The sequence below is a fragment of the Procambarus clarkii genome, chromosome 54, assembly GCF_040958095.1.
Source record: "Procambarus clarkii isolate CNS0578487 chromosome 54, FALCON_Pclarkii_2.0, whole genome shotgun sequence".
Lineage (NCBI taxonomy): Eukaryota > Metazoa > Arthropoda > Malacostraca > Decapoda > Cambaridae > Procambarus > Procambarus clarkii.
Genome location: NC_091203.1, coordinates 22,090,004 through 22,108,589, shown reverse-complemented (window position 1 = coordinate 22,108,589; position 18,586 = coordinate 22,090,004). Strand labels below are relative to the sequence as shown.

At 47.4% G+C, this 18,586-nt stretch overlaps 1 protein-coding gene across 1 annotated transcript in view; it reads left to right on the top strand.

Annotated features, from left to right (window-relative positions):
- Positions 1-11,206: 11,206 nt before the first annotated feature.
- Positions 11,207-18,586, top strand: part of LOC123753484 (pro-resilin-like) — a 16,523-nt gene continuing 9,143 nt past the window's right edge. The window contains exon 1 of the mRNA XM_045735469.1: positions 11,207-11,232. Coding sequence (XP_045591425.1) covers positions 11,207-11,232 — 26 coding nt within the window. The remainder of the gene's footprint in view (positions 11,233-18,586) is intronic.

Here is an 18,586-nt window from a genome sequence, read left to right as displayed (position 1 = left end):
GTGTTCACAGGTGTTCACAGGTGTTCACAGGTGTTCACAGGTGTTCACAGGTGTTCACAACACACACTAAATCAGAGGTCAGACGCAGGACAAAAGATATAAAAAGTTAGATTCTTGCATCATTCCCATAAATGCCTAACAAAGTAAATATTCAGAGAAACAGGGCCTACATCATCATGGGGCCCCGAGGAGTGTGCGAGGAGCAGCAGCATAGATACTCCAGCACTCGAAGTTGCTCACTGTAGCCTGTCTTGGGGCCGAGCTTCGAGGTTGACCTTGTATAATGTGAGTGTTTCTGCAGAATGCCATGATCACGAGATGAAAAGTATATACCTCCTTTTTATACATTTTTAAAGCAGTCTTGGAGCTGGATATCTGCGTCTTAAACTGGAAGAGAGACAAAGTTTTGGGTTAATTCTGTTTTCTCTCATCACAAAGTTGGTGGATTTTGGCCCTTCACACACACACACACACACACACACACACACACACACACACACACACACACACACACACACACACACACACACACACACACACACACACCAGCCCTCCACACACACACACACACACACACACACACACACACACACACCAGCCCTCCACACACACACACACACACACACACACACACACACACACACACACACACACACACACACACACACACACACACACCAACCCTCCACACACACACACACACACACACACACACACACACACACACACACCAACCCTCCACACTCTCCTCAGGTAAGTTCTAAACCTCACTTTATCATCTAAATTAACTTAGTTTGAAAGCACTTATTGTATAAATCACCACCAGAGTGTAGGACCTAGAGTGTGGCCCTTGTGAGCAGGGTGTGGCCCTCCCCTAGAGAGAGAGAGAGAGAGAGAGAGAGAGAGAGAGAGAGAGAGAGAGAGGGAGGGAGAGGGAGGGAGAGAGAGAGAGAGAGAGAGAGAGAGAGAGAGAGAGAGAGAGAGAGAGAGAGAGAGAGAGAGAGAGAGAGAGAGAGAGAGAGAGAGGGGGGGGGAGAGAGAGAGAGAGACAGAGAGAGAGAGAGAGACAGAGAGAGAGAGAGAGAGAGAGAGAGAGAGAGAGAGAGAGAGAGAGAGAGAGAGAGAGAGAGAGAGAGAGAGAGAGAGAGAGAGAGAGAGAACTCTCACTCTCAGTAATATCAACAAAATGTGACTATGAAGATTAAAAAAACCTGTTATAATGACATTTTTCCAGATTATCAAGTCGATTTATCTTGGTTGGCTGATTGGCCCATTTCCTAGCAGCTGGGAGGTCCTAGGAGCAGGAAGGTCCTAGCAGTTGGGAGGTCCTAGCACCAGTGAGGTCCTAGCAGCAGGGAGGTCCTAGCACCAGGGAGGTCCTAGGAATATATATATATATATATATATATATATATATATATATATATATATATATATATATATATATATATATATATATATATATATATATATATATATATATAATTACGAGTTAACCGAATATTGCCGATCCTTTGATCCGATTATGACCAAGTTTACCATCTCCGGTTGTGAGACGATATCTATCGTATCCGGATATCTGGATAGACGATATCTATCGTATCCGGATATCTGGATAGACGATATCTATCTCATCCGGATATCTGGATAGACGATATCTATCGTATCCGGATATCTGGATAGACGATATCTATCGTATCCGGATATCTGCATAGACGATATCTATCGTATCCGGATATCTGGAAAGACGATATCTATCGTATCCGGATATCTGGATAGACGATATCTATCTTATCCGGATATCTGGATAGACGATATCTATCGTATCCGGATATCTGGATAGACGATATCTATCGTATCCGGATATCTGGATAGACGGGACGATAGAATATCGTCCCACCGGCTCAATACGGTTGAATATATATTAGTGGATTGTAATCTCGAAAAGGCACAGGTGTTTGGAGGACGGGGCAGGTGTTGGGAGGACGGGACAGATGTTGGGAGGACGGGGGCAGGTGTTTGGAGGACGGGGCAGGTGTTGGGAGGACGGGACAGGTGTTGGGAGGACGGGACAGGTGTTGGGAGGACGGGACAGGTGTTGGGAGGACGGGACAGGTGTTGGGAGGACGGGGGCAGGTGTTGGGAGGACGGGACAGGTGTTGGGAGGACGGGACAGGTGTTGGGAGGACGGGACAGGTGTTGGGAGGACGGGACAGGTGTTGGGAGGACGGGACAGGTGTTGGGAGGACGGGACAGGTGTTGGGAGGACGGGACAGGTGTTGGGAGGACGGGACAGGTGTTGGGAGGACGGGGCAGGTGTTGGGGGGACGGGACAGGTGTTGGGAGGACGGGGGCAGGTGTTGGGAGGATGGGGCAGGTGTTGGGAGGACAGGACAGGTGTTGGGAGGACCGGGGCAGGTGTTGGGAGGACGGGGGCAGGTGTTTGGAGGACAGGACAGGTGTTGGGAGGACGGGACAGGTGCAGGGAAGACGGGGCTGTTGACAGTTGACAGGCGGGACCAAAGAGCTGAAGCTCGACTAGGAGGAGGAGCAGCAGTGACGGTCCTAGACTCCTAGACAGACAGACAGGAAACAGCGGACTTAAACTACCACAGTAATTATATATGTTCTAGAGACAGAAAAAAAAGGAACATTATTGCATTCAGAATCACCGACCAATTACATTCCGTCGTGTCGCATTATAAAACTGTCGCGTTATCACTGCTTTAGTGCAGGCGGAACAACCCTCTAATTACTCAACCCCTCAAATGACTCATATATTCAATAAGGGGGGGGGGAGGGGGCATCTTATATCAATATTAACACCCCCTAGTTTATAATCACGTAATATTATTATTACTTCTATGCACTCTTTGATAACTCTGTGAGTGCTAAATGCTGGTGATTCTGTCATTAGGGAGTCTAACGAGCACTTGAGCCTCATTAGGCTGGGACGGACATTTTAAGTGAGCAAACATTATTCACAAATGCAGAAAGTAAGTAACAATAATTTTGTTGAACGTGACAAGGGTTGGGAACGGACTGAAAACGTTGGCTATATGTATTCCACAGGTGCAGGTAGGGTGACTGTTCTCTCGCCAGCATGTAACAGCGTCAGAACAGAACAGTTTGGGAGCTGTTGTTGTTGTTAAAGATTCGCTAGTTGGAAGTAGCACGGGCTATGGTGAGCCCGTAAGTTTGGGCGCGTGCAGGAAGCCTCTTCAACCTCACGCTAGCAGGATCCTCCGAGGGCGAACCAAACCCCTGATTAGTCCCTATGGAGATGATTCCCACCCCTAGTGAACCCCTATTCTAGTGGAACCACAGGTTAAACCACCAACTGCTTGTTAAACCCTCACGCCAACCTATTCATCTCCGCTTAACGACCTCAGAGTCTATCCTTGTTAAAACCTGGCAGTCGAACCCCAACCCACTAGAACACCAGTCGAGCCCTATTCCAGTGGACCTAAAGCCCAGCCCGACGCCACAGCAGTCGAATTTAAACCCGATTAATCCTCACCCAAATCGAATTCCATTCTCACTTATCCCACTCATCCCTAATCCTAAATTAAGAACCATCCAGGCCTATCCCAATTGGTAAACACCCAGGCCTAACTACAGCTAACAACCCCCAAAGGCCTCACAACAGTTCAGTAACACTCTAACAAATCTTACTCTAAATGCAACACATCCAATTAACCCCAATTTAAGAAACACCTCTGGGATAACCCCCTATTGCGAAACACCCCGAACACACCCCTATTGTGAAGTAGCAAAAGCCTATATGGTTTTCAAAATCCCAGTTGACAAATATCCAGGTCTAATCCCAAATAGGGAAATATCCAGATCTAATCGCAAATAGGGAAATATCCAGATCTAATCCCAAATAGGGAAATATCCAGATCCAATCCCAAATAGGGAAATATCCAGATCTAATCGCAAATAGGGAAATATCCAGATCTAATCGCAAATAGGGAAATATCCAGATCTAATCGCAAATAGGGAAATATCCAGATCTAATCGCAAATAGGGAAATATCCAGATCTAATCCCAAATAGGGAAATATCCAGATCTAATCCCAAATAGGGAAATATCCAGATCTAATCCCAAATAGGGAAATATCCAGATCTAATCCCAAATAGGGAAATATCCAGATCTAATCCCAAATAGGGAAATATCCAGATCTAATCCCAAATAGGGAAATATCCAGATCTAATCCCAAATAGGGAAATATCCAGATCTAATCCCAAATAGGGAAATATCCAGATCTAATCGCAAATAGGGAAATATCCAGATCTAATCGCAAATAGGGAAATATCCAGATCTAATCGCAAATAGGGAAATATCCACATCTAATCCCAACAGACAAATATCCACATCTAATCCCAACAGACAAATATCCAGGTCTAATCCCAAATAGGGAAATATCCAACCCCCCAACCCCAACTGGGACACGTGCCAGGCCTAACCCAACAGAGAACCATACCAGGATATTCCCAATTCACCGTTATTGAATCCGATCGTGATTCACCCAGCTGGAACCATTGCTAATACTGCCAACTTGAGCAGTGCGACTTTAAACCCCAAGGATCCCACTCCACGGCAGACTCTGGGGGTCTGCTGGACCCCAGTGACCCCCCCCAGAGGCAATGATAGTGATTATAGTGACCCCCAGAGGCAGCGCCATCGATTATAGTGACCCCCAGAGGCTGCACCACCGATTATAGTGACCCCAGAGGCATCACCATCAATAATAGTGACCCCCAGAGACATCACCATCAATCATAGTGACCCCAGAGTCAACACCATCAATCATAGTGACCCCCAGAGTCAACACCGTCGATTATAATGACCCCCAGAGTCAACACCATCGATTATAGTGACCCCCAGAGGCAACACTATCAATCATAGTGACCCCCAGGGTCAGCACCATCGATCATAATGACCTCCAGAGGCATCACCATCAATCATAGTGACCCCCAGAGTCAACACCATCAATCATAGTGACCCCCAGAGTCAACACCATCGATCATAGTGACCCCCAGAGACATCACCATCGATTATAGTGACCCCCAGAGACATCAGCATCAATCATAGTGATCCCCAGAGTCAGCACCATCGATTATAGTGACCCCCAGAGTCAACACCATCAATCATAGTGACCCACAGAGTCAACACCATCGATCATAGTGACCCCCAGAGGCAACACCATCGATCATAGTGACCCCCAGAGTCATCACCATCAATCATAGTGACCCCCAGAGTCATCACCATCAATCATAGTGACCCCCAGAGTCATCACCATCAATCATAGTGACCCCAGAGTCATCACCATCGATCATAGTGACCCCAGAGTCAACACCATCAATCATAGTGACCCCCAGAGTCATCACCATCGATCATAGTGACCCTCAGAGTCAACACCATCAATCATAGTGACCCCCAGAGTCAACACCATCAATCATAGTGACCCCCAGAGTCAACACCATCGATCATAGTGACCCCAGAGTCATCACCATCAATAATAGTGACCCCAGAGTCAACACCATCGATCATAGTGACCCCAGAGTCAACACCATCAATCATAGTGACCCCCAGAGTCAACACCATCAATCATAGTGACCCCAGAGTCTGCACCATCAATCATAGTGATCCCCAGAGTCAACACCATCGATCATAGTGACCCCCAGAGTCATCACCATCAATAATAGTGACCCCAGAGTCAACACCATGGATCATAGTGACCCCAGAGTCATCACCATCAATAATAGTGACCCCAGAGTCAACACCATCAATCATAGTGACCCCCAGAGTCATCACCATCAATCATAGTGACCCCCAGAGTCATCACCATCAATCATAGTGACCCCCAGAGTCAACACCATCAATCATAGTGACCCCAGAGTCAACACCATCAATCATAGTGACCCCCAGAGGCAGCACCATGAATAATAGTGACCCCAGAGTCATCACCATCAATAATAGTGACCCCAGAGACAATATTACCCGCTAATTTGTACCCATAAATCAACCACCCAGTTTCCTAACATCATTTTAAAACATCTTAAAAAGTCTTAAAACATCATCTTAAAATGGAAGGTTGTGAACACAGACTTAAAGAGTTCAGGGTTGTGTTGTGAGGAGTTGCCACAAGATGGAGGTGCCAAGCTTTACCTGTGGAGAGACTCTAGAGTCCAGGGTTGGACTTGGTGTCCAGTCCTGAGAGAACGTCCGCATGTGGTTGGGCAAAATGTATTTAAGGGATTCCTAAATTAGACAGACAGACACACACACACACACAAACACACCCACACACACACACACACACACACACACACACACACACACACACATCACAGCGGATAACATCAGCGGCATATGCCAGGCTGGCCAACATACGAACGGCATTCAGAAACTTGTGTAAAGAATCATTCAGAACTTTGTATACCACATATGTCAGGCCAATCCTGGAGTATGCAGCCCCAGCATGGAGTCCATATCTAGTCAAGGATAAGACTAAACTGGAAAAGGTTCAAAGATTTGCCACCAGACTAGTACCCGAGCTGAGAGGTATGAGCTACGAGGAGAGACTACGGGAATTAAACCTCACTTCGCTGGAAGACAGAAGAGTTAGGGGGGACATGATCACCACATTCAAGATTCTGAAGGGGATTGATAGGGTAGATAAAGACAGTCTATTTAACACAAGGGGAACACGCACAAGGGGACACAGATGGAAACTGAGTGCCCAAATGAGCCACAGAGATATTAGAAAGAACTTTTTTAGTGTCAGAGTGGTTGACAAATGGAATGCATTAGGAAGCAATGTGGTGGAGGCTGACTCCATACACAGTTTCAAGTGTAGATATGATAGAGCCCAGTAGGCTCAGGAATCTGTACACCTGTTGATTGACGGTTGAGAGGCGGGACCAAAGAGCCAGAGCTCAACCCCCGCAAACACAACTAGGTGAGTACTAGGTGAGTACACACCCACACACACACCCACACACACACACACACACACACACACACACACACACACACACGCACACACACACACACACACCCACCCACCCACACACGATGACTGTTGAGAGGCGGGACCAAAGAGCCAAAGCTCAACCCCCGCAAGCACAATTAGGTGAGTACACAAACACACACACACACACACACACACACACCCCTACACACCCCCCCCCACACCCCCCCCCCCCACACCCCCCCCCCACACACACACAAGAAACTTTCATCATTAAGCAAAACCTCCCCAAAAAATATTTCGAGTCTGAGATCGAGTGGAGAAAATGGATGGAAGAACGTGAAGAGTTTTAGGGAAATATTGTTCATGACGGGGGAAGTAGTCGCTCTCACGGGCCAAGAATGACGACGATTATCATATTGTGTCTTGGAGGGAGAGGTGAGGTATGGAGAGGTGAGGTATACCTCACACTGAGAGGTGAGGTATTGTGGAGCCTCTGGATCTCCTCAGACACCCAGAGGCTCCTGTGTGAAAGTTGTGTGAAAGTTGCGTGAAGGTTGTGTGAAAGTTGTGTGAAGGTTGTGGGAAGGTTGTGGGAAGGTTGTGTGAATGTTGTGTGAAGGTTGTGGGAAAGTTGTGTGAAGGTTGTGTGAAAGTTGTGTGAAGGTTGTGTGAAACTTGTATGAAAGTTGTGTGAAGGTTGTGTGAAGGTTGTGGGAAAGTTGTGTGAAAGTTGTGTGAAAGTTGTGTGAAAGTTGCGTGAAGGTTGTGGGAAAGTTGTGTGAAAGTTGTGTGAAAGTTGTGTAAAAGTTGTGCAAAAGTTGTGTGAAAGTTGTGTGAAGGTTGTGTGAAAGTTGTGTGAAAGTTGTGTGAAGGTTGTGGGAAAGTTGTGTGAAGGCTGTGTGAAAGTTGTGTGAAAGTCGTGTGAAGGTTGTATGAAGGTTCTGAGAAGGTTGTGTTTGTTTCAAGTTACAAGATAATTGTTAACTAATGGAGTAATGGATAATTGGGCAACTAATCTCATGGAAAACTTAAAACTAATAAATAATTTTAACTAATTCTTTGTCGAATCCGACCTTAAAGATCTGGATGGAGGTGGCTTCCAATACTTTCTCTTCCGGGGCATTCCACTTCTTGTTCCTAAAACACAAACACCTCGCACCTGAAGGGGCCTCGTAGCCTGGTGGATAGCGCGCAGGACTCGTAATTCTGAGGCGCGGGTTCGATTTCCGCACGAGGCAGAAACAAATGGGCAAAGTTTCTTTCACCCTGAATGCCCCTGTTACCTAGCAGTAAATAGTTACCTGGGAGTTAGTCAGCTGTCACGGGCTGCTTCCTGGGGGTGGAGGCCTGGTCTAGGACCGGGCCGCGGGGACACTAAAGCCCCGAAATCATCTCAAGATAACCTCAAGATAACCGTTGTTTTTTTGGAGGATTTGTTTTTTTTGACAATTGAAGGCTTTCGCTTGTTATGTTGTGATCACAGATGTTTGGAAAGTATAATTATTGAGTCTTGTAACCCTTCAGTAACTGCTGGTTACTGATTGTTAACTGGTTGAAAGGTCACGTGTAGTTAGTGACCTTTTTGCAATGACCAGGTACCAGATTCACGAAGCAGTTACGCAGGCACTTACGAACCTGGGGCCGGATTCACGAAGCAGTTACGCAGGCACTTACGAACCTGGGGCCGGATTCACGAAGCAGTTACGCAAGCACTTACGAACCTGGGGCTAGATTCACGAAGCAGTTATGCAAGCACTTACGAACCTGGGGCCAGATTCACGAAGCAGTTATGCAAGCACTTACGAACCTGGGGCCAGATTCACGAAGCAGTTACGCAAGCACTTACGAACCTGGGGCCAGATTCACGATGCAGTTACGCAAGCACTTACGAACCTGGGGCCGGATTCACGAAGCAGTTACGCAGGCACTTACGAACCTGGGGGTAGATTCACGAAGCAGTTACGCAAGCACTTACGAACCAGGGGCCGGATTCACGAAGCAGTTACGCAAGCACTTACGAACCTGGGGCTAGATTCACGAAGCAGTTACGCAAGCACTTACGAACCTGGGGCCAGATTCACGAAACAGTTACGCAAGTACTTACGAACCTGGGGCCAGATTCACGAAGCAGTTACGTAAGCACTTACGAAACTGGGGCCAGATTCACGAATCAGTTACGCAAGAACTTACGAACCTGGGGCCAGATTCATGAAGCAGTTACGCAAGCACTTACAAACCTGGGGCCAGATTCACGAAGCAGTTACGCAAGCACTTACGAACCTGGGGCCAGATTCACGATGCAGTTACGCAAGCACTTACGAACCAGGGGCCGGATTCACGAAGCAGTTACGCAAGCACTTACGAACCTGGGGCCAGATTCACGAAACAATTACGCAAGCACTTACGAACCTGGTGCCGGATTCACGAAATAGTTACGCAAGCACTTACGAACCTAGGGCCAGATTCACGAAGCGTAACTGCTTCGTAAACTCTGGCCCCAGGTTCGTAAGTGCCTGCTTCGTGAATCTGGGCCCAGGCAACACATAAACACCCCCTCCCCCCCCTCCTCCCCCCATCTCCTGAAAATCGAAATTTAGCCTGCAACATTCCAGCAACACCGAGAATGTGAAGGTTGCATATTTGCAACCTTCAGCAATGTTCATTTTTGTTGCCTGTGCAAGCGGGTGAACACGCGCGGAATGTTCATAGAAAATTTTCTAGGTGGAATATCAACAAAATATTCAAGACTTTTCAACTTTCCGTCTCCAAGTTTCGCAAGACGAATGTTGCTCTTGGAAGAACCCAGAGAGATTAACGCTCGTTGCATATGTACAACGACTACATATGTGGTAGCTTGGCATCTGGGACGGTTGGGGTCAAGCTTGGGGGGTCAAGGTTGGGGGGTCAAGGTTGGGGGTCAAGGTTGGGGGTTAAGGTTGGGGGGTCAAGGTTGGGGGGTCAAGGTTGGGGGGTCAAGGTTGGGGGTTAAGGTTGGGGGTCAAGGTTTGGGGGTCAAGGTTGGGGTCAAGGTTGGGGGTCAAGGTTGGGGGTCAAGGTTGGGGTCAAGGTTGGGGTCAAGGTTGCGGGTCAAGGTTGGGGTAAAGGTTGGGATCAAGGTTGGGCTATCGCTGTATCTATCGCAGGCGGCTTGACGTTTGCGAGGCACTACACATTAAGAAGTCAACACCAGCAATCAACAGCCAATTAATGCACAACTATATTCTACCCACCTCAAGACTCCGCTCCAATATAGAAGCATCAAGAAATATGGACCAATAGGCTTTCTACAATCAATTCTATTCAATACCCATTGTTTCGTGTTCTGTCTTGTGTTGATGAAATTAATACCCTATTAATACCACCTCACCCCATCCACCTCACTCAAATGTAGATATAAACAAATCGGAGATGTGTAAGTTCTATTCAGTTGTGTATTTGTAAACTAAAGTCTTTGAAAATGTAATAAGTTTTACGAAACGCGCTCAAGTGTCGCGTCAGACTAGAAATAAAAATGAATTTTGGAGAATTGATTTTTGAATTACCTCCAACAGTGAAAAGAAATATACGAAAGATCGAGAAAATTCGTGTTAGAATTATTAATCTTACTTTTTCGGTTATATTTAATAATATATGTCTACAGGAAAGACTGCTACCAAAATATACTAATATATATATATATATATATATATATATATATATATATATATATATATATATATATATATATATATATATATATATATATATATATATATATATATATATATATATGGACACCTTCCCCATAGTGAAGATCAACTTCTGTAGATATTAAGATAATTGATCAAACTTTCTAAATCAAAATTCACTCCACTTTCTTGTTCCTTTCTAATTAGGATGAGGATATTGGACCTCCGAGGGGGACTAACTTAGACTAGTTGGCTAACACCATTAGAGGGGAACTATGCATAACAATGAGGGCCTCAGAGACCCTCAGACAAGCGTGGTTGATGGTGATTAGCCTCAGACAAGGTGATAGTGAGGCCCTCAGACGAGTATGATAGTGGTAAACACAATGCTCCTGGGGCATGATAGTGGTAAACACCATGCTCCTGGGGCATGATAGTGGTAAACATATAACACAATGCTCCAGGGGGCATGATAGTGGTAAACACAATGCTCCTGGGGCATGATAGTGGTAAACACAATGCTCCTGGGGCATGATAGTGGTAAACATATAACACAATGCTCTCGGAGCGTCGGCGGGGAATGTGAGACAATTTTGTTCAAGTGAGCATTTGCATTTCACCTGTGTCGTGGTGGTGTGTGGGCGAAATATGCGGCACATGTGCCTCATGTGGCATACGCGTGTCTAATCACTTGTGGTGGACGGTCTCGGGTGATTGAACGCCGACCTGCATGAAGTAATACCATCGCTCTACCGTCCAGCCCAAGTAGTTAGGAAACAGTTAGGGAATGCGGATATTAAACTCCTTATAGGGCACGTATTTAGAGCCGCATTTAGGCTCGGATTGCACTATCCAATTCAGTTTTAGGCTCGGCCCTTTAGAACGGAGAAATCCCTTTCAAACCGTACAGAGAATGAGGCAGAATCCTGGGAATTAGAATCTTTCTAATAACCATTTAGAAAGCATTATAAGCCTTTCTAAGAACAGCAGTGACAGAGGGACTCGTTGAACCACAGTGGAGGGAGGCAGGAGCAAGGTTGATATTATCTCTGTGGTCAATATGTCATCACTGCAACACTGAATAAAACGCCAGACAGGGGGATACGAACCCCTGAAGCTGAGGTTCAGCGGCGATTGAGGTAAATGTTGGCCAGGGAATGGTGGTGGTGTTGATGTATGGGTGAAGGGAGATATATGGTAGGTGTGGAGGGTTTGTAGTGGTGGTGTGTGTGGGGGGGAGGGAGAGAGAGAGAGAGAGAGAGAGAGAGAGAGAGAGAGAGAGAGAGAGAGAGAGAGAGAGAGAGAGAGAGAGAGAGAGAGAGAGAGAGAATTATCTTGCTACTTAATGGCGACGACTTACTGAAGTTCCACACGCACACACACGCGCGCGTGTGTGTGTGTGTGTGTGTGTGGTGTGTGTGTGTGTATGTGTGTGTGTACTCACCTAGTCGTGCTTGACGGGGCACCGTTCAGGCCAGACTGTTGCAACACTGTGGCTGGCAATAAGTGTTGCAAACGCTCAATATGACAGGTGCCCGTCACTCTGATGGAGTGACGACCTGTCACTCCCACTGTCACTCACCAAGCGGCAAATAAAACACACACACACACCGTGGAACCTAATAGGAACGTACTTCAGCTCCTGGGCTCGCTGGTTCAGCCATCGCTGTTATAATAGCTGTTGAAACAGTGGTAATATGGAGTTATTTTTAAGTTCTTCTGTTGATCTAGTTTTCTAACTAATCCAAGAATAGAAGATTTTACTATCCTGGGAAATCTGTCTCTTTTCCCTGTTGAACATCTATGCTATGTTCTCTTGTTCATCTCCGTGTTGAACATCTATGCTATGTTCTATTGTTCATCTCCGTGTTGAACATCTATGCTATGTTCTCTTGTTCATCTCCGTGTTGAACATCTATGCTATGTTCTCTTGTTCAGTCGTGTTCCTGCCTGCTGGCTGTTGGACCAAGCACTGGGAAGCACAGAGACAAGATCTATACCCCCACACAAGCACTGGGAAGCACAGAGACAACGTCTGTACCCCCACACAAGCACTGGGAAGCACAGAGACAAGGTCTGTACCACCACACAAGCACTGGGAAGCACAGAGACAAGGTCTGTACCCCCACACAAGCACTGGGAAGCACAGAGACAAGGTCTGTACCACCACACAAGCACTGGGAAGCACAGAGACAAGGTCTGTACCACCACACAAGCACTGGGAAGCACAGAGACAAGGTCTGTACCCCCACACAAGCACTGGGAAGCACAGAGACAAAGCACTCTACACCACACAAGCACTGGGAAGCACAGAGACAAGGTCTATACCCCCACACAAGCACTGGGAAGCACAGAGACAAAGCACTCTACATCACACAAGCACTGGGAAGCACAGAGACAAAGCACTCTACACCACACAAGCACTGGGAAGCACAGAGACAAGGTCTATACCCCCACACAAGCACTGGGAAGCACAGAGACAAAGCACTCTACACCACACAAGCACTGGGAAGCACAGAGACAAGGTCTATACCCCCACACAAGCACTGGGAAGCACAGAGACAAAGCACTCTACATCACACAAGCACTGGGAAGCACAGAGACAAAGCACTCTACATCACACAAGCACTGGGAAGCACAGAGACAAGGTCTATACCCCCACACAAGCACTGGGAAGCACAGAGACAAAGCACTCTACATCACACAAGCACTGGGAAGCACAGAGACAAAGCACTCTACACCACACAAGCACTGGGAAGCACAGAGACAAGGTCTATACCCCCACACAAGCACTGGGAAGCACAGAGACAAAGCACTCTACATCACACAAGCACTGGGAAGCACAGAGACAAGGTCTATACCCCCACACAAGCACTGGGAAGCACAGAGACAAAGCACTCTACATCACACAAGCACTGGGAAGCACAGAGACAAGGTCTATACCCCCACACAAGCACTGGGAAGCACAGAGACAAAGCACTCTACATCACACAAGCACTGGGAAGCACAGAGACAAAGCACTCTACACCACACAAGCACTGGGAAGCACAGAGACAAGGTCTATACCCCCACACAAGCACTGGGAAGCACAGAGACAAAGCACTCTACATCACACAAGCACTGGGAAGCACAGAGACAAGGTCTATACCCCCACACAAGCACTGGGAAGCACAGAGACAAGGTCTATACCCCCACACAAGCACTGGGAAGCACAGAGACAAAGCACTCTACATCACACAAGCACTGGGAAGCACAGAGACAAAGCACTCTACACCACACAAGCACTGGGAAGCACAGAGACAAGGTCTATACCCCCACACAAGCACTGGGAAGCACAGAGACAAAGCACTCTACATCACACAAGCACTGGGAAGCACAGAGACAAAGCACTCTACATCACACAAGCACTGGGAAGCACAGAGACAAAGCACTCTACACCACACAAGCACTGGGAAGCACAGAGACAAGGTCTATACCCCCACACAAGCACTGGGAAGCACAGAGACAAAGCACTCTACATCACACAAGCACTGGGAAGCACAGAGACAAAGCACTCTACACCACACAAGCACTGGGAAGCACAGAGACAAGGTCTATACCCCCACACAAGCAGTGGGAAGCACAGAGACAAAGCACTCTACATCACACAAGCACTGGGAAGCACAGAAACAAAGCACTCTACATCACACAAGCACTGGGAAGCACAGAGACAAAGCACTCTACATCACACAAGCACTGTGAAGCACAGAAACAAAGCACTCTACACCACACAAGCACTGGGAAGCACAGAGACAAGGTCTATGCCCCCACACAAGCACTGGGAAGCACAGAGACAAGGTCTATACCCCCACACAAGCAGTGGGAAGCACAGAAACAAAGCACTCTACATCACACAAGCACTGGGAAGCACAGAGACAAAGCACTCTACATCACACAAGCACTGGGAAGCACAGAGACAAAGCACTCTACATCACACAAGCACTGGGAAGCACAGAGACAAAGCACTCTACATCACACAAGCACTGGGAAGCACAGAGACAAAGCACTCTACATCACACAAGCACTGGGAAGCACAGAGACAAAGCACTCTACATCACACAAGCACTGGGAAGCACAGAGACAAGGTCTATACCCCCACACAAGCACTGGGAAGCACAGAGACAAAGCACTCTACATCACACAAGCACTGGGAAGCACAGAGACAAAGCACTCTACACCACACAAGCACTGGGAAGCACAGAGACAAGGTCTATACCCCCACACAAGCACTGGGAAGCACAGAGACAAAGCACTCTACATCACACAAGCACTGGGAAGCACAGAGACAAGGTCTATACCCCCACACAAGCACTGGGAAGCACAGAGACAAAGCACTCTACATCACACAAGCACTGGGAAGCACAGAGACAAGGTCTATACCCCCACACAAGCACTGGGAAGCACAGAGACAAAGCACTCTACATCACACAAGCACTGGGAAGCACAGAGACAAAGCACTCTACACCACACAAGCACTGGGAAGCACAGAGACAAGGTCTATACCCCCACACAAGCACTGGGAAGCACAGAGACAAAGCACTCTACATCACACAAGCACTGGGAAGCACAGAGACAAGGTCTATACCCCCACACAAGCACTGGGAAGCACAGAGACAAGGTCTATACCCCCACACAAGCACTGGGAAGCACAGAGACAAAGCACTCTACATCACACAAGCACTGGGAAGCACAGAGACAAAGCACTCTACACCACACAAGCACTGGGAAGCACAGAGACAAGGTCTATACCCCCACACAAGCACTGGGAAGCACAGAGACAAAGCACTCTACATCACACAAGCACTGGGAAGCACAGAGACAAAGCACTCTACATCACACAAGCACTGGGAAGCACAGAGACAAAGCACTCTACACCACACAAGCACTGGGAAGCACAGAGACAAGGTCTATACCCCCACACAAGCACTGGGAAGCACAGAGACAAAGCACTCTACATCACACAAGCACTGGGAAGCACAGAGACAAAGCACTCTACACCACACAAGCACTGGGAAGCACAGAGACAAGGTCTATACCCCCACACAAGCAGTGGGAAGCACAGAGACAAAGCACTCTACATCACACAAGCACTGGGAAGCACAGAAACAAAGCACTCTACATCACACAAGCACTGGGAAGCACAGAGACAAAGCACTCTACATCACACAAGCACTGTGAAGCACAGAAACAAAGCACTCTACACCACACAAGCACTGGGAAGCACAGAGACAAGGTCTATGCCCCCACACAAGCACTGGGAAGCACAGAGACAAGGTCTATACCCCCACACAAGCAGTGGGAAGCACAGAAACAAAGCACTCTACATCACACAAGCACTGGGAAGCACAGAGACAAAGCACTCTACATCACACAAGCACTGGGAAGCACAGAGACAAAGCACTCTACATCACACAAGCACTGGGAAGCACAGAGACAAAGCACTCTACATCACACAAGCACTGGGAAGCACAGAGACAAAGCACTCTACATCACACAAGCACTGGGAAGCACAGAGACAAAGCACTCTACATCACACAAGCACTGGGAAGCACAGAAACAAAGCACTCTACATCACACAAGCACTGGGAAGCACAGAGACAAAGCACTCTACATCACACAAGCACTGGGAAGCACAGAGACAAAGCACTCTACATCACACAAGCACTGGGAAGCACAGAGACAAAGCACTCTACATCACACAAGCACTGGGAAGCACAGAGACAAAGCACTCTACATCACACAAGCACTGGGAAGCACAGAGACAAGGTCTGTACCCCCACACAAGCACTGGGAAGCACAGAGACAAAGCACTCTACATCACACAAGCACTGGGAAGCACAGAGACAAGGTCTGTACCCCCACACAAGCACTGGGAAGCACAGAGACAAAGCACTCTACATCACACAAGCACTGGGAAGCACAGAGACAAGGTCTATACCCCCACACAAGCACTGGGAAGCACAGAGACAAAGCACTCTACATCACACAAGCACTGGGAAGCACAGAGACAAAGCACTCTACATCACACAAGCACTGGGAAGCACAGAGACAAAGCACTCTACATCACACAAGCACTGGGAAGCACAGAGACAAAGCACTCTACATCACACAAGCACTGGGAAGCACAGAGACAAAGCACTCTACATCACACAAGCACTGGGAAGCACAGAGACAAAGCACTCTACATCACACAAGCACTGGGCAGCAGACAGTCGAGCTTTCCAATAACTTGTTACAGAGATTAATGGCTGCCGTTCCTTACTTTCCCAGACTCGCGAACAGTCAAAGGAGGAAATTCATGTTTGCTAATTATCTCAGAGCAAAACAGTACAAGGTTCTTGACTTGACATCTAGAGGAGCTTGCAGGATCGAGCTAAGCTCCTGGACCCCGCCTCTCGTTCAGGGATTAATGCAGTGACTCATTTCTCAAGCTTGTGTGTGTGTGTGTGCCTTTAGTTCTTCTAGTATATCTGAGGGTTACAAGCGGTTCTGTACATGTAAACTTCAACAATATACCTTGTATGTTGGGATCATGTCTCCTCTCGTTCTCAGTCAGGCGAGGCCTCACACCAGTGAACAGTCAAAGTAAAATGTTCTTGCGTGGTCCAATAAAGCAGTGTACCATCAAGGAAAGGCTTTGTGTGGTCACTTAAACAGTGAAATAACAGTGAACGGGGAAGTTACGAGACACTGCTAACCTGCAACCATTCACTGGTGGGCCCCAAGAGTGGTGATCACCGCTACTTGACTGTGACTTTGGGTAAAAACGGTGATATCTGAAGTCTACAGTGAATCGGAAATCGACTACGGTGAAATACAATCAAAGGAAAAGCAGTGAAACTCAGAAGTGAAAATTAATACCATTTTTGGGTACCATTAATAATAATCTTACAGTGAAGATAACAGTGACCCTCACCATCCTGTTGCAGTGATAATATATGAAACAGTAAACAGTTTAGTGGACACCGAGAACTGGGAAACTGAGTGTGTGTTGATTGTCAGATAATTTGGAGAGCCGGCATAATTAAACTCCACGGAGATTGCAACCCACATTACACTATCTCAGACGCGGTCGTCGCTGCATGGACCCTCCCAGAAACGAGAGCAGCTAAAGAAAGTAGACAGCTACAACACGGAGCTCTAAAAAGTGTCTGGGGGGCTCTAAGAAGTGTCTGGGGGCTCTATGAAGTGTCTGGGAGCTCTAGGAAGTGTCTGGGAGCTCTAGGAAGTGTCTGGGAGCTCTACGAAGTGTCTGGGAGCACTAGGAAGTATCTGGGAGCTCTAGAAAGTGTCGGAGAACTCTAGAAAGTGTTTAGAAGCTCTAGGAAGAGTCTGGAAGCTCTAGGAAGTGTTTGGGAGCTCTAGGAAGTGTCTGGGAGCTCTACGAAGTGCCTGGGAGCTCTACGAAGTGCCTGGGAGCTCTAGGAAGTGTCTGGGAGCTCTACGAAGTGCCTGGGAGCTCTAGGAAGAGTTTGGGAGCTCTACGAAGTGCCTGGGAGCTCTAGGAAGTGTCTGGGAGCTCTAGGAAGTGCCTGGGAGCTCTAGGAAGAGTTTGGGAGCTCTACGAAGTGCCTGGGAGCTCTACGAAGTGCCTGGGAGCTCTAGGAAGTGTCTGGGAGCTCTAGGAAGTGTCTGGAGGATCTAGGAAGAGCCTAGGCTCTCTTAGTAAGTGTTGATAAGTAAGTATGATTCCATAGGACTTGGATGGGATATTATGACAAGGAATTAGGAAGTGAGAATATGCAGCTGGGATATGAGGATAAGGAGCTGGGATATGAGGATAAGGAGCTGGGATATGAGGACAAGGAGCTGGGATATGAGGACAAGGAGCTGGGATATGAGGATAAGGAGCTGGGATATGAGGATAAGGAGCTGGGATATCAGGACAAGGAGCTGG